Raw genomic sequence first — 15,666 nt, forward strand, 5'->3', positions numbered from 1 at the left:
ACTAATTAAAGTTGCCAATTCAAAATATTGCAAAATTATTGCCCCTTGAAAAAAAATTATTTTCTCCTTAAAATTAATCTCCATTACGAAAATTACATAACAAGGTTAGGAAAAATCTTTTTGTATAAAATTATGAATAATCTATCTAATTAATAAAGAATTAATGCATATAAAAATATGGTTAATACTACGAAAAACCTCAAATTGGTACATATGTGACAATCTTACCCCAAACTAATTTTTTGACAATCAAAAACCCCAAATTGGTATACCTGTGATAAATTTACCCTCAGTTTATTTCCTTTAAATTTTATTGTTAAATTACTTTGTTAAATGGCACAAGTCATTTGCCTAATGTACTAGTTTTATGTTTTACCCTCAGTTTGTTACAAGTGTACCAGTTTGTGATTATCTGTGATTTAATCTAATTTAACGCTGAAGCATATGCATTGCCGGCAATAGGGTCAAACCATAGTCCTATTTTGTTATCTCTCTTTCCCGAGTTAGTGAAAAGGAAAAAAGACTTTAAATTTGAGGTTTTTTGGCTGGAAGATGAGGAATGTGGAAACATCATTAAAAAAGTCTGGCACTCGGAAGAATTGATGAATGAAGATCTGCTGAAGAGGCTGAAAGTAGTATCATTGGCTCTATCTAAATGGAGCAACACAAAGTTCTCCAATGGAAAGAAGAAAATAGACCTTTTAAAGAGAGAGCTTCAGGATATCTCCAACAACCAACACTTGCATTGGGACAGAGAGAGGGTGGAGTTTCTGAAAAATGAAATCGAGAAGATGTGGAGACAAGAGGAGATGTATTGGGGTATGAGATCGAGAGTAAATTGGCTCAAATGGGGAGACAAAAACACTAAATTTTTTCACGCCACAACAATTCAGAGGAGACCGAGGAACAAAATCTCCATGTTAAAAAATGAAGAAGGGGAATGGGTTCATGATATAACTCAACTAAAGTAGCACACATCTCAATTCTTCAGCAACCTTTTTCAAACAGTCGGCCCTCGAAATTTCCAGCCAACACTGGAGGACTATCCTTGTCTAGTAGGGGAGGACATGAACTAGATGTTAACAAAGCCAGTGACACTAGAAGAAGTAACTGAAGCAGTCTACCAGTTGGATCTACAAAAGCCCCAGGACCCGATGGTTTAAATGGCTAGTTTTTTCAGCATAACTGGAAAGAGCTACAACAATCAGTTTTCAGGGAGGTACAAAACTTTTTTTCGCTCAGGGTATCTCAACTCAGAGTTGAACAGAACATATAAATCCCTCGTTCCAAAGATCCCAAACCCGGAAAAACTGGAACAATTTCGCCCCATAAGCTTGTGTAACTTTGCGTACAAGATTATATCAAAAGTCTTGGCAAACCGATTGAAAATATGCTTGCCAAACTTAATTTCTATTGAGCAAAGTGCCTTCATGAGTGGAAGACAAATTCAGGATAACATCTTAATTGTCCAAGAGGTGCTACATCAGTTGAGAATCAGAAAGAGAAAACCAAAGTTTCAAGCAGTGCTTAAACTTGATATGCAAAAAGCTTATGACAGAGTTGAATGGGATTTTTTGGAAGCTTGCATGGGGAAGATGGGTTTTAGTGATCAATGGGTGAAGTGGATTATGCAATGTGTCTCTACTATGTCCTTTAGTGTCAAGCTAAATGGAGAGCCTCTACCCTATTTTCAACCAACAAAAGGAATTAGACAAGGTGATCCCCTCTCCCCCTATTTGTTCATCTTGGTGGGTAATGTGTTATCTTTTTTGATGAAAAAGGCAATGGAGGATGGAAGTATAAAGGGGATCAAGCTGAATAGATTCTGCCCCACGCTATCTCACCTCTTGTTTGCAGACGACTCAATCTTTTTCCTCGATGGAACGATTATGGAATGCCAGAATGTTGCAGCTATTTTGAATCAATATTGTTTTGCGTCTGGGCAATCAATAAACTTAAACAAGTCAGGGGTATATTTCAGCAAGGATTGTCCACAGAGTTTGAGACAGAATATGTCATATGAGCTTAGAGTTCCAGAATTAGAGAAGACGGGGAAGTACCTAGGGATCCCTTCAGACTGGGGGGCATAAAAAAAACATATGTTTGCTTGGATACTAGCAAGAGTAAACACGAAACTAGCAGGTTGGAAGGAAAATCTAATGTCAAAAGCTGGAAAAGAAATATTCCTCAAAGCAGTGGTGCAAGCACTACCCCAATATGTTATGTCTATCTTTAAAATCCCCGTCTCCATTTGCAGAGCAATTGAAAAGAAAATTGCATCTTTTTGGTGGAAAAATGGTGAAACACAAGCTGGACTACATTGGAGGAAATGGGATGTTCTGAAACGAAGAAATGATAGTGGAGGACTTGGATTCAGGGATCTAATGGCTTTTAATGGGGCTATGTTGGGAAAACAAGCATGGCGAATTACCCAAAACCCTTCCTCATTATGGACTCAAGTATTGAAAGGGCTGTATTTCCCTAATTGTGATTTCTAGCATGCAGGGAAAGGGACTCGTCCATCATGGGGGTAGCTTAGTGTTCTGATGGGGAGAGCATCTATCCATCATTCCATTATGTGGTCTGTGCGCAATGGGGAATAGATTAACATTAGAGAAGACAAATGGCTTCATAGGGGAGTTATTGGGGGTCCACCTAATCGTGAGGAGCCTAAGAGGGTAGCTGAGTTAATTTTGCAGGAGGAGTCGAATTGGAATGAATCGATGGTACAGCAGCTTTTTGATGAACAGATTGTCGATGAAATTCTTGCAATCCCATTGAGGTCACATGACACTAAAGACAATCTGGTTTGGTTAAATACCAAATCAGGATCCTATACAGTTAAGAGTGGCTATAATAGAAACAGAGACCTTGCAATGAAACCAAACCCAAATCAGGCTTCTTCTTCATATCAAACCCCCGAAGCATTGTGGATAAAAATTTGGAAGGCAAACACAGAACCGAAGACCAGATTTTTCCTATGGGCGATATGTCAAAATGCATTACCAACAAAGGTAAATCTATACAGACGAAGTATTGTACCAGAACCGATGTGTGAGCTATGTCACCAACATCCCGAAACTATTGAGCATCTTTTTCTCCTCTGTCCATGGACGAAACAAGTCTGGTCCAATCCTTCACTGCAAATCAAGTTTCCCAATCAAGGTCTCCCAAGAATTGAAGAACGGCTCTGGAATTTTAGCATCACAACTATAACTTTTGAGCTACTTGCGACTGTCCTTTGGCTTATTTGGAAATCAAGGAACAATTTCATATTCCGAAGACTGAAACCAAACCCAAATCAGCTGGTGAATTCAGCTCAGTTGAAGCAAAATGAAGCACGAAAAAGCAATTTAGGAAAAGGAAAAGCTATTGAAGGCCAACACTTACCTCAAATATGGCGAAATCCGCAACAGGGAGTCCTGAAGATCAATATTGATGCTTCCTTTATTGAAACGTTCAACATCGGGGGCAGTAGCTGCTGTGATGCGAGATAGCTATGGAAGAATGGTAGATGGTTTTGAAAAAACAGTGAGGGCCGACTCTGCAGCTCGAGCCGAGGTCAGTGCTCTTCTAGAAACGCCAATCTTCTGCTCTGAACGGGCAAAGGATTGCCTTCTACTAGAGTCGGATAATTTAGACTTGGTTAAAGCCGTCACATGTGTAGATTATTTCAAGTGGGATATACATGTGCTTATCTTGAAAGCCAAAGATCTATTGAAAAATTTTACAGATATTAAGTTGGCCTTTTGTAATAGAGAGTCCAACAAAGTGGCAGACTGAATAGTGAAGGCTCAAAGAAAAAATGTTCTGCCACAGAATTGGAAACTTTACCCCCCTCCCGATCTTGAGAGTCTACTTTGTGTCGATGCTTTGCCATTGTACTCGCAAGCTAAGTCATGAGAATTGTATGAATATGGTTCTTCTGATCAAAAAAAAAAAAAAGAACACACATGGTAACAATTTAGAGAGTTTTGTGGGAGAGTCTGTAATACTATTTTTACATAGAGGTAAATATAAGAACACACATGTAATACTATTTTTACCCCCCTCCCGATCTTGAGAGTCTACTTTGTGTCGATGCTTTGCCATTGTACTCGCAAGCTAAGTCATGAGAATTGTATGAATATGGTTCTTCTGATCAAAAAAAAAAAAAAAGAACACACATGGTAACAATTTAGAGAGTTTTGTGGGAGAGTCTGTAATACTATTTTTACATAGAGGTAAATATAAGCAAATGGCTACACACAAAATTAGTACGATTTTGAGGCATACTAGTGACTTTTCTACTCACTCTTTTGATATATCATGTTCGGAATCGCCACAAAATCTATCTCCTTCTACAAAATACTAAATCATGACTTTCGATTAAGGTACTTCGTAGTCAAAGACAAATCCGGCGTAAGAGGAAGAAAAAGAAAATGCCAATCCAAATAACCTATTAGAGACCCCCTAAGGGCCCAAGACCAAGAAGCATCCTCGGGAGAAACTTAGGGTACGAATGATAACTATTTTGTTTCCCTATTTCTTTTGTTTTTGCGAACAGGTTTAGAACAGAAATCCGTTTGATAAAATAATTTCATTGTTTTATTTTTGGGACAAATTTAGGCTTCGAAATAGATTTGGAACAGAAATGAGAAATTAAAATTGTCTACTTTTCTATATCTAACACAGAAAAAGAAATAACAACTATCTTTTATTGCTCACCCTTGTCGCCTACCGCTGCCCACTAGCCAGCCGTCTGCCATCACCGCCCGTTGCCGATGCTCGCCGGCATGCCGTCCCTCGCCGCTCGCCAACTGACCATCTGCCGCCACAGTCGCTCGCCAGCATGTCGTTCGTCACCGCTCGCCAGCCGACTGTCCGTCACCACTCGTCGGTCGGTCGTCCACCGTCGCCCGCCGCCATCACCGCCGCTCGTCGGCCGCCCGCCACTGCCGCTCCCTGGCCGTTCGCCGCCACCGCCACTTGCCGACCATCCATCGCTGCTCATCGACCGGTGGAAACAAAAATTTTGTGTCGTTATCAAACACTACTTTTTGCTCAAAAACTCGTCTGAAAAAGAAAAATAATTTTTTTTATTTTTAATCAGAAATAGGATCAAGAAAGAAAAATATTATCATTCACGCCTTTAAAAGGTCTTTTCTCTATACGTTGCAGGGCAGTTGGTGTTTTGTCGTTTCGGTCACGTTGCTGCGGGTAATAGTTTAGGTTGGGGGACCACCGATGCCAGTTAGCTTTCACATGAACGTTGGTTGCGGCCGATATCGACGAGGTCTGTCCTTGGTGTGCTACTTGCTTTGGGCTTGGATCACTGTAGTTTTGGCCTCTATTGTCGAGTCTGTGCTAGGTCAAGATGCTCTCTTACTGTCGAATTCCACCCGTTGGCCCGCTTTCCAATCACCAATTACATTCAAGCCAGGAACATTAAAAAGTTTTGGGTGGATAACGACAAACATTAAGTATTTGTCCAGTTGGCCACTGATCCAATCGACCAAACACAGAAGAAAAGATCTTTTGATTATAAGATAAAGTGGTCCATTATTTTGAACATAGATGAGTGGGACGGCAAAGTAATGGGAGCTTAGTATATATAAATTTGTTTACATATAGTCTTCTTAATTGAGTGCCACTTTTGTTTGTTCTTCTTATGGAAATGGTCCTAATTTACTTCTTTTATTGATAAGTGATTAGATTGGATCTAGTTTCGTTAGGAGGATAATTATGTAACACTCGGACTTTCCTCTTTTCTTGTATAATAATAATAATAGTGATAACTATAATATTAATGCGTATCGAGTTTCGCCATCCTCTGTCCTCAATTTTTCTTTTATAATAGAATAGTAGCACATGGGTGACAGGTTGGCCAAAATTATAAAAACTCATGGATACGACTGTTGACCAAAAAGCATGCATGAACAATTGCATCTCGCATTTCACGCGTTGAATCTATGGAGAGACCCTTTTAAGTTTAAACAAGAATACTAGACTTACGCATGTTACATGTATTTTTTTCAAACGAAATGAGTAATAAGTAGCTTCATTTTTGGGATTAAAAAGAATTAGCATATGGTTTCATCTACCCGACATTTTTAGATTTCAGCCTTCGAGAAAATTATTGATCTGTTCTTTTTAATACAACTTAACAATGCCTATGCAATGCTGTTCTTTGCTATCTGCTTCTATTTGTTTTACTACTTATGACCTATACCTTGCATGCTTGGATAATTAAATGCATGATGCATACGGATTTTAATGTGCAGTCTTTGATTTGTCAAAAGTTAATGCTTCACCTACCTATTGCTTGACGTTACAACTATAGCTAATTCGCATGTAACTGGACGAGTGGATCAAGTAAAATGACTCGCAAAAAAAGAGTAAAAGTAATGCTAAATTATTTCAAAAAGTTACAATTTTCTATTACACAGGTATTAATTTTACAAATTAAAGTTGCCTATTCAAAAAATTGCAAAATTATTGCCCATTGAAAAAATTTATTTTCTCCTTAAAAGTAATCTCCATTACGGAAATTACATAACAGTGCTAGGAAAAATCTTTTTGTATAAAACTATGAATAATCTATCTAATCAACAAAGAATCAGTGTATTTAAAAATAGTACAATGTATGATTAACATTATCGTAAAATTGCTCGGAAGCAAGGATCAGTGGTATCTTGCATGAAAGATATTCAAACCTCATGAATATGCATGGTAACAATTTAGAGTGTTTTGTGGAAAAGTAGGTAATTGTATAGAGAGAAGTAGTAGGCAGCACTCTACTTCCTTCATCCACCTTTCTAAAAAGTTGTTTGTCCGCATGCGCAATAATTCAGCCCACTAAGTTGTGTTTTCCACCATTCGTTACTTTCCGCTTTTTTTTTTGCTGGAAAATTCGTTACTTTCCGCTTGCTTGTACTTATGTCTGCCATTTGGCTTGTATCGTTGTAATATTGTCTGCCATTACTTTTTGCCTCTATGATTGAGTCTGTAACGGCATCTTACAAGACGGTTCTCTCTATAATCGAACTCTACCCATTTGCCGGCTCTCAATTTTTCGATCTCTCACCTCCGAAAGAATCGATGGAGTGCGCAAATCCTCTTTCAGATCTCGTCAAATGTTTATGGGGCTTGGCCAGGAAACCTCTGTGCTCCATTTATAATCTGAAAGATAATGTCGACTCGTTGAATTCCGCAACTGCCAACCTGAAGGCCAAGAGCGAAGATGTGAAAGCAAGGGTGAAATGTGAAGAAGATGGAGGAGGTGTGCAGCGCACGAATCAAGTGGCGAGCTGGTTAGGCAGCATGCAAAAATTTGAAGGTCGAGTCGATCAAGTTCTTCAAGAAGCCGAGGAGCGTGACCGAATCAAATGTCTCAGTCGTTGTCTTCCACGGCACTGCTGGTCGAGTTATCAATTGGGGGAAACAGTCGATCGAATGCTCATTGAAGCGTCAAACCTCCAAACCGAGGAAGGACAATTTGGCATTCTGACGATGCCGTTGCCTTCCCCTTCAGTAATTAACATACCTGTGGACGAGATAGTGGGGCTTGACAATTCCCTTAATAAAGTGTGGAAATGGCTCGTGGACGAAAAACCAGCAAGAGTGATTGGGTTGTACGGACCAGGTGGTGTGGGAAAGACCACCCTCATGAAAATGATCAACAAGAAGCTTTCGCACGCAAATCCTGGATTCGATATCGTTATTTGGGTGGTGGTGTCCAAGCAAGTGAATGAAGATAGCATTCGAGACGCTATGAGGAAAAGGCTGGGCATTAAAGACGAGAGCTGGAAAGGATGGTCCCCGGATGAGAGGGTCCATTATTTGTGGGAAGTTTTAACCCGGAAGAAGTTTGTATTGTTGATTGATGATGTATGGGCGAGACTGGACCTTTCCAAAATCGGAGTTTCTGATCCTGTTTTTGAGAACGGATCCAAAGTAGTATTCACGACTCGATCGAAGGAAGTATGCAGCCAAATGGGAGCCGACAATACCTCCTTCAAAGTACAATGCTTGACTACCAAAGAAGCCCTGGTATTATTCGAGAACAACGTCGGCAAATCGATTGCAAATTCTCATCCAGAAATTCAAGACCTCGCCAAGGACATTGTCCAAGAGTGCGAAGGGTTGCCACTAGCCCTTATTACCGTCGGGCGAGCCATGGCCGGCATAGACAAACCCCACGAGTGGAAGGATGCTCTGACAAAGCTCAAGAAAAATCCATACAAGTTATCAGGTATGGAGGAAGAAGTGTACCGCATATTAGAGTTCAGTTATGATAAATTAAATGACTCTACTCTTCAGCGTTGCTTCCTTTACTGTTGTCTCTTCCCTGAGGATTACCACATAAGACCGCACGTCCTTATTGGACTCTGGATTGGAGAGGGCTTGTTAGGAAACACCGGTGATGTATACAGTTTGCGTAATGAGGGAGAGCATGTCTTGGGGAGGTTAAATAGGGCTTGCCTATTGGAGAGTGGGCATGACGGCAGAAGAGAGTACGTAAAGATGCACGATGTCATCCGCGACATGGCGACGTGGATCGCTCGTGACCATGGGCAAAGGGAGAGCAAGTTGCTAGTGATAGAGAGAGAAGAAGACATGTCCGTGATCTCCAAATGTGGGGAAGCAAAGAAAGTATCTATATGGGGAGAATGGATTCGGAAAATCGACCAAATACCATTCAGGTGTTCCCAGCTTGAAACTTTGTTTGTAAGGGAAACAAGAGTAACTATCTTGCCAAGTGGATTTTTCAACTCGATGACGACTTGTCTGGCGGTCCTGAACTTGTCCAACAACAAACATATCAAGTCATTCCCCGAAGGGATTTGCAATCTGATTAATCTACAGTACTTGAACTTGTCGGCCACTGATATTAGTGAATTACCCAAAGAAATCAAGAACTTGACTCGTTTACGGTGGTTGCTACTGGACAATATGTTGGAAAGAAACATCTTTATTCCGACAGGGGCAATCACAAGCTTACCGTTGAATGTGTTCAGCCTGTGGGAGTCCGATAATCCTCATACGGAATGTAATTTAGTGAAGGAAGAAAATCCTCAATCGGAATGTTGTTTAGTGAAGGAAGAAGAGACGATGGAGGAACTAGAGTGCATGCAACATCTCACCGACTTATCTATCAGCGTGCGCGAGTCTTCCTCTGCTCAGAAAATATTCCAATCCCTAAATTTACGGAGACGCATAAGGAGAGCGTACATTGTTAATAGGAATGGTAACTTGACTAGCATTGTAATAACTTACTCACCAGCAAGCATTGACGGTTTCTCGCATTTAGAGACGCTTTATCTACTTCAGTTTACCAAGCTGAGTGAGATAAAGATAACTCAAGGAATAGGACAAGCACCAAACTGCTCTTGCTTCCCCAATCTCGTTGATGTTTGGGTCAACAACTGCGGGCTTTCGGACTTGTCCTGGCTCGTGCATGCTCCGAAGCTCCGGAAGCTGACGGTCGTATTCTGCAATTCGATGGAGAGAATCATTGGGGATGGATTTGCAAGGGAGGAATTAGCTGATTCGGGACTATTCTCACGTCTCAAATCCCTACGACTCGTCGAACTTCCAAAACTAACGAGCATTTGCGACCAGGCTCTATCCTTTCCCCATGGGCTAAGCTTCGACATAGACAAGTGCCCTGGTCTAAGAAAGTTGCCGTTGGACTCGAGCAGCGCGAGCGGAAGCTTCGTGGTCGTAGCAGAAAAAGACTGGTGGGCCGGGTTTGAGTGGGACCCCACTGCCCGGGTCACTTTGCAGTTGCCTGGCATAGACCTCGAAGAAGAAATGACATTCGCAGAGGCGGTGCGTAAAGTGAAAGGCATGCATTGGTATATACCCCAGATTAGATTCCTACCTCGTGGGGGGCCGAGTGAGTGAGTGAGTTGAGGCTGATAAGTTTAATATTGTTGTTTTTTTTTATAATAAAAAAAAAAGCGGCTTCGTTTGTCTTTCCATAGTTATGTAATTTTCTGGTGTTGGGATTCCTGTAATGTGGGGATGGGGTGGTGTTAAAATGAAGATGAAGGGAAAACAAAAACGACCACAGCAGCAAATAAGCATCTCTCTCTCTCTCTGTAACCTCACCTCTCGTTTGTATCTTCCAACTGCAACGGCTGCAATTGCAAGGGCCCAATTCAATAAATAAACCCGTCCCTCCCACAATTTGGATTTAAGATCACCGTCTCTCGTCCTTTTTTTTTAAATTAATTAAATTTTGACAAATTTCTCATCGCTTATTTATTTATTTATTTTTTAATAATAATAATAATTGTGTCCGTGATGATTATTTGGGCTTCCCTTTCTCTCTTGGCAAGGCTTTGGCGTCTCCTCCTCCGATGCGATTGAGCTCTCTGATGCGATTGAGCCCCCCGGCAACCACCGATACCCTGACATGGTCGATGATGCCTCGCGGCGCTTCTATAGCTGCCATACCCACCGTCGCACTCCACCACCACCACCGTGTCCCCCGTCTCTCTCTCTCTCTCGCCCCCCAGCCCCGATGCGAACAAGGGCAGGTTGTGGTGGAGTTATCCGTTGTCGCTTTGCAGTTGGGTTTAGGAGTTAGGCGCTTTCGTGCACCGGGTGGTCGCACTGGATTCGCAGCGTCTCGCAATCGTCCTTGATAAAAGCTCGCTCAGCTGTTTCTTGGGAGCGCAACTTCCCTCCCCTTTGACATTTCCTTTGAAGGTCCAAGCCCTTTGACTCGGTTTTTTTTTTCGCGGATGGGGATCCTTCCTTCGGTGGTAGAAGGCTGGGCAGTGGCTGATCCTTCATTGATGGAAATTTCCAAAAAAGTTCCCATTACTGAAGTGGCCAAATTTAAATTCAACTCTTTCAGAAAAAAAAAATTGTGATCTTTTGGCTCCTCCTTGATCAAATCTTAGTAGCAGGTATCTTTTAACTTTAGCTTGTATTTTTATGGAATTTGAATTCATATTAATTGACATCTTGGATGGGTCGATCTCGTCAGGAATACTTGCAAGATAACCTTGAAGTAAAGAGGCAGAGGCTATGGATGCAGTAGATTGTGCCGAGAGGACGACGGGTGATCTGTTGATTGGCCCTGAATGGGGTATTAACATTGAACTATACGATACCCAGGGTAGGTATTCCTATGTCCTCCCTTTTTTTCTTCTCTTTCGATATTTTGATTTGGAATTTTGCATAATCGCTTGACCCTGTTAGTTGTTAGCTGGATCCTACAGCAATTTGAAGCTTGAAAGTGTCTTTGTATGGGGAAAGTTGATTTTGATTGTACCAGTAACGATTGGGATGGCTTGTTAGTATACTGAGAAATCTGTCTTGATAGAAGCCCCCCAATGGGCAGACTTGTGATTTTTTATAAGCATTGGCGTGGTGGCATGGCTTAGTTTTGGATGTTTGAAGTTGCTCAGGTTTTCTTTGATTTACTACCAATGGAGGGGCTGAATTTTCTCTCGGCCCCTTTTCTGGAGTTCCTTTAATATGTTTCCGTTTGAATTGTTGAACCGAATCAACCTATGACAAACATATCTTAGGAATCCGGAAATGTACCGTGATAATTCCTGTAATTGAAAGACTCTCTCTCTCTCTCTCTCTCTCTCTCTCTCTCTTTCTAAATGCTTAGATGAATACATCCTGGAATATTCGATTTTGGAACTAAGTATTGCTGGTCCGTTGCTGTTTGTAACAATGTGATCCATCGGCCTCTCTGTCTTTGATGGACTCTTTAATTTACCCTTCCAGAAATTCCAAGGAGTCCAACTTTACACAGCTTATGAATCATGAATTTATTTAGAAATGTAAATCCTTGGGGTGATTCAATTAACTTTTTGTTCTTTACTAAAGAGCAACAAAAGCATTGTGTGACTGACCCAGTTTTAAGATAATGCTACTTCTTACCTGAAAAAATGGAAAAAAAAAAGTGCGAGGTGGGATGTCGAGATACAAAAGTTGCGTAATAAGTTGAAGGCTACTGAAAACAAATAACCCTTATCCCAAACATGCTATGCATTTTTTTACTATCATCTATCACTATAATATAAAGACATGAATGTCATGCTGAAACATGTTATGTAACTTGCTGAATTTGAATATTGTTTCTCAATTGCAGGGAGTATGATTGTACTTCCAAATGATGATTAAAACTTCATATTCATGCTTGAAAATTCACAATTACTGAGATGCTTCTATATCAAAAAAATATGTATGTATGTATGTATGTATGTATGTATGTATGTATGTATCAATTATCTCTAAAATCTATCTTGGAGTGTTCACACGAAAGAGGGAGATAAATTATGACATAAATCATATGGCCAACAAGCTGGAGAAATATGCTGCTATTTGCTGTCCCTATTTTTTTACATATGGAGTTTGATAGGCAATCATACATGTTGGAGAGAGCATTGATCTGTACATGTTAGCACCCTCAATACTCAATAGCATAGTCCTTATGCGTTGTTAAAACATTTAGCAGCTTCGTTCTTCAAAATTATTTTATTAGTGTAGTTTTACTTGTACTTTCCATAAGAGAAGAAAAAAGACTGGGGGTATTCCAACTTCCAAGATGTCATGGATCTTAGTAATGAAGTTATTGTATTGTGCAACTACTTTTTTGCTGGTTCCTTACATGTTATTTCTTCGTCAAAGATATTGGTTTAGTCGCTGAATTGGTTTAACTTCTGTAGGAAGGTAAAGGAGGTGATGAAGATCCTTAAGAAGCGCCTGGGCAATAAAGATCCAAAAATACAGCTTCTGATCCTCTATGTCAGTATCATGCTCTGCTTTCTATATATGTGCGTAGTTCTGGATCCAGTTGCTCTCTTCTTTTCTTTCTTCTAAATGGCTACAAGAGGTGGCTATCACTTTGCTAAAATATTTGGTTATCAATTTCAAGTAGGTGATGGAGACTCTTAGCAAAAACTGTGGCAATAGTGTATTTCAGAATACTATTGAGTTTGATATCCTACAGGAAATGGTTAGAATGGTGTTCAAAAAGGTGCCTACTCTATGCCCCATGATTGACTTTTATTCTGAATCTGTTCATTTATTGGATTGTCATTTGCTGTTTCTACATGCTCTGTGCAGCCAGATTTTAATGTGATGGAGAAGTCATTGGCATTGATAGATACATGGCGAGAAGCTGTAGGGGGACCAAGGGGAAGGTATCCTCAATACTATTCTGCATACAATGAGTTGAAGGTATCCTCAGAGATCTTTCTGCTGATTCGTTTGTCTAGACCTCTAGTACGATCCTATGTTGCTTTTTCTTAATATGATTCCTCTATGACCATTGACAGACTGCTGGAGTTCGCTTTCCACCCCGAGAAAGAAAAGAGTGTACCATTTTTCACTCCGCTCCAATCTCATGGAGTTCATTCTGCCTCAGCATTCGGCAGTGCTGAAATTAACATAAACATATCATTGTCTGTTTAAATCTTTTTGCAGCTGTTGGTGATATGAGTCTGTATACTTAGCTTGCTTGGAAACTTCCATTAAAAGATGAACTTAATTGGAGGACCTTAATTTTCTAGCTAGCATTATGTCCCTTAGAAAGCATATCATTGTCTGTTGAGCTGATGATTAGTTTTACTGAAATTGATCTAACGGGGCATAGTTTAGATCTTAAGCTTGGTATATGAGTGTGACAAAGAGGATGCAATAGGTTCTCAGTAAGAACTTGAATTGATCTCCCCTTTTAGTAAGTTCTATGTCACTTCAGCACCCTTATGTGGGAGGATGGCTTTTTTGAAATCGGAGGTACATTGCTCCTCTTTTATAAATTATGATGCGATGTTATGGTCACCCGTTAGTGGGTTTGGGTATGTTGAGGATGCCGTGCTGTTTGCGACAGAGATGAACAAAGTATCTCATTTAATTAGCCTTGGAACGCCGCCTTTTTCGGTGAGTCTCTTAAAAACTGTCGCAAGTACCTGTTGTTTGTTCTGATTTTGTTCGAAATTGTGCGCGGAGTTTCTCAAATTCGATCCCCACCATCTCGGTGCTATAATTGGAAGCAGCAATAGCCGGTTTGGGAAAATTCGAAGTAGGAAAATCTTATGACATTACACCTTTTAAGCATGATTCCAGATTGGTTCTCGCTCATTTTGTGTTTGATTTCGAGGGAGGGACTCGTGTAATTAAGGTTTATGTACTTCTTTTTTGCTTACAGTGTATGGGGCATTACTGCTGATTAGATTTGTCTTCCAAGAGGATCTTGTGCCTGCTGGTCCCACGAGTCGACAGCTCCCAAGTGCCCTTCCTCTCTTTTACTCTCGCGAAAGGAAGTATCTGACTCGCACGTACTGGTAAATGGTAACCTCATCTAGTAACCTTTTGAAGTTGATTATTTCCAAAGGTAGGTTGACTGAATTTTTCCCTTAAAACAACTGTGAAATTGACTTCTGCCATTAGTTCCAAGCTGTTAACTTCTGTGGCTTTCACCCCTCTTTAGTCGGTTTATATGATAAGCCACGTTAATCACGCCTTCTTCCGATTTTTTTATCCATCATGCTCCTAGGAAATATTGAAATTTATAGTCATCGTTTATGCATGTACAGACAAGTTCTTAAGAACAATTCCACCGTTCGCCTTGTCAATTGAGATTGGTGTTTTGAGTAATGAATTTCATTGATAAGATCCGTGCCGGACTTGCTACCGGAGCTTAGAATTGGAACTTTCCAGCAATCTCTATGGAAACCAACTGCTTGCTCGCAAAAGCAGTAAAAGTGTGAATTGCTTATGTTGTTTAAATGAGGATCACACTTAAATTGGCACAACTGAAATGTTTAGAACTGAATTGAGAAATTGTCATATGATTTAAGACTAAATTGGCCAAATTGACCAAATTAAAAGGTTTAGGATTGAATTGGCACAAGTGTCATAGGTATAGAACTTTCGTGGTAATTTCCCTCTAATGATTGAGTTCTGATTGAGACATCAATTGCCAGGCCCAGCATGGTAGAGAATATTTACCGGTCTTTTTGCATTTACTTTGTGGAATGGTTGTTAATTTATCATCGCAACAAGGCCAATTATATAAAAACTCTAAAAAATATCTTCAACCTAGCATGAGTCTTGTTATATTGTCAATACATGTTGAATTCAAACAATTTTCATTCGAAAGCCCAAATCTTACTAAAATAAGATGATTAATTATGCCATGCTTCGATTTAATTATTTTATCGACAAAAATATTTGGTTACATTTCTAATTTAATTTGAGAAGACTAGTTTTAAAGCACGCGCTACACGGGTGCCAAAAAACGAAGTTTAATCAACTTGATTTCATTAATTCGTTTGATAATTTGGGATTGTGGGAAAGTAAATGAAAAGACGAGGAAAGCCACGAAGGGAGCAATTTCAATGAATGTGAATAGATGAGTAAAGGTTTAGTAGCTGTCTCTGCCTTCAATTCATTTGCAAATTTCTATTTTAAATCGTATTACATCAAGCTTGATTAAACTAGGAGGAGACGGCCTTCCAAATCTCATGGAATCATTTTGGGAACAAAATGAACGAAATGATTCTCGATCATCTATTTCATGTAACGTTTTGATATGTTATCTCATTCACAAGATTGAAACATGTTTTCACTTTACTTTAATCTTCATGACACCCAATAAAATCGCGATCAAATCCCAAATACCAACCTCTCTCTCTCTCTCTCTCTCTC

At 40.0% G+C, this 15,666-nt stretch overlaps 2 protein-coding genes and 1 long non-coding RNA gene across 3 annotated transcripts in view; 2 read left to right on the plus strand and 1 right to left on the minus strand.

The window, feature by feature from the left end:
• The window catches only part of LOC115693844 (disease resistance protein RPS5-like), a 49,371-nt gene extending 39,457 nt beyond the window's left edge, over window positions 1-9,914 (plus strand). The window contains exon 2 of the mRNA XM_056311259.1: window positions 9,879-9,914. Coding sequence (XP_056167234.1) covers window positions 9,879-9,884 — 6 coding nt within the window. The 3' untranslated portion in view covers window positions 9,885-9,914. The remainder of the gene's footprint in view (window positions 1-9,878) is intronic.
• LOC130138138 (TOM1-like protein 3) overlaps window positions 1-15,666 on the plus strand; it is a 38,489-nt gene that overhangs the window by 9,742 nt on the left and 13,081 nt on the right. The window contains exons 2-6 of the mRNA XM_056311261.1: window positions 10,982-11,113; window positions 12,681-12,759; window positions 12,893-12,991; window positions 13,081-13,194; window positions 13,293-13,330. Of these exons, the coding sequence (XP_056167236.1) occupies window positions 12,697-12,759; window positions 12,893-12,991; window positions 13,081-13,194; window positions 13,293-13,330 (314 nt within the window). The 5' untranslated portion in view covers window positions 10,982-11,113; window positions 12,681-12,696. The remainder of the gene's footprint in view (window positions 1-10,981; window positions 11,114-12,680; window positions 12,760-12,892; window positions 12,992-13,080; window positions 13,195-13,292; window positions 13,331-15,666) is intronic.
• LOC130138140 (uncharacterized) lies at window positions 1,754-3,319 on the minus strand. Its single transcript, XR_008816553.1, has 3 exons — window positions 3,212-3,319; window positions 3,043-3,135; window positions 1,754-1,938 (listed from the first exon to the last, which is right to left on the minus strand). It is a non-coding gene; the product is annotated as an uncharacterized LOC130138140 (long non-coding RNA).

This window comes from Syzygium oleosum, unplaced genomic scaffold, assembly GCF_021117445.2.
Source record: "Syzygium oleosum isolate NSW1041296 unplaced genomic scaffold, Sole_v2.1 Sole_v2.05, whole genome shotgun sequence".
Classification (NCBI taxonomy): Eukaryota; Viridiplantae; Streptophyta; class Magnoliopsida; order Myrtales; family Myrtaceae; genus Syzygium; species Syzygium oleosum.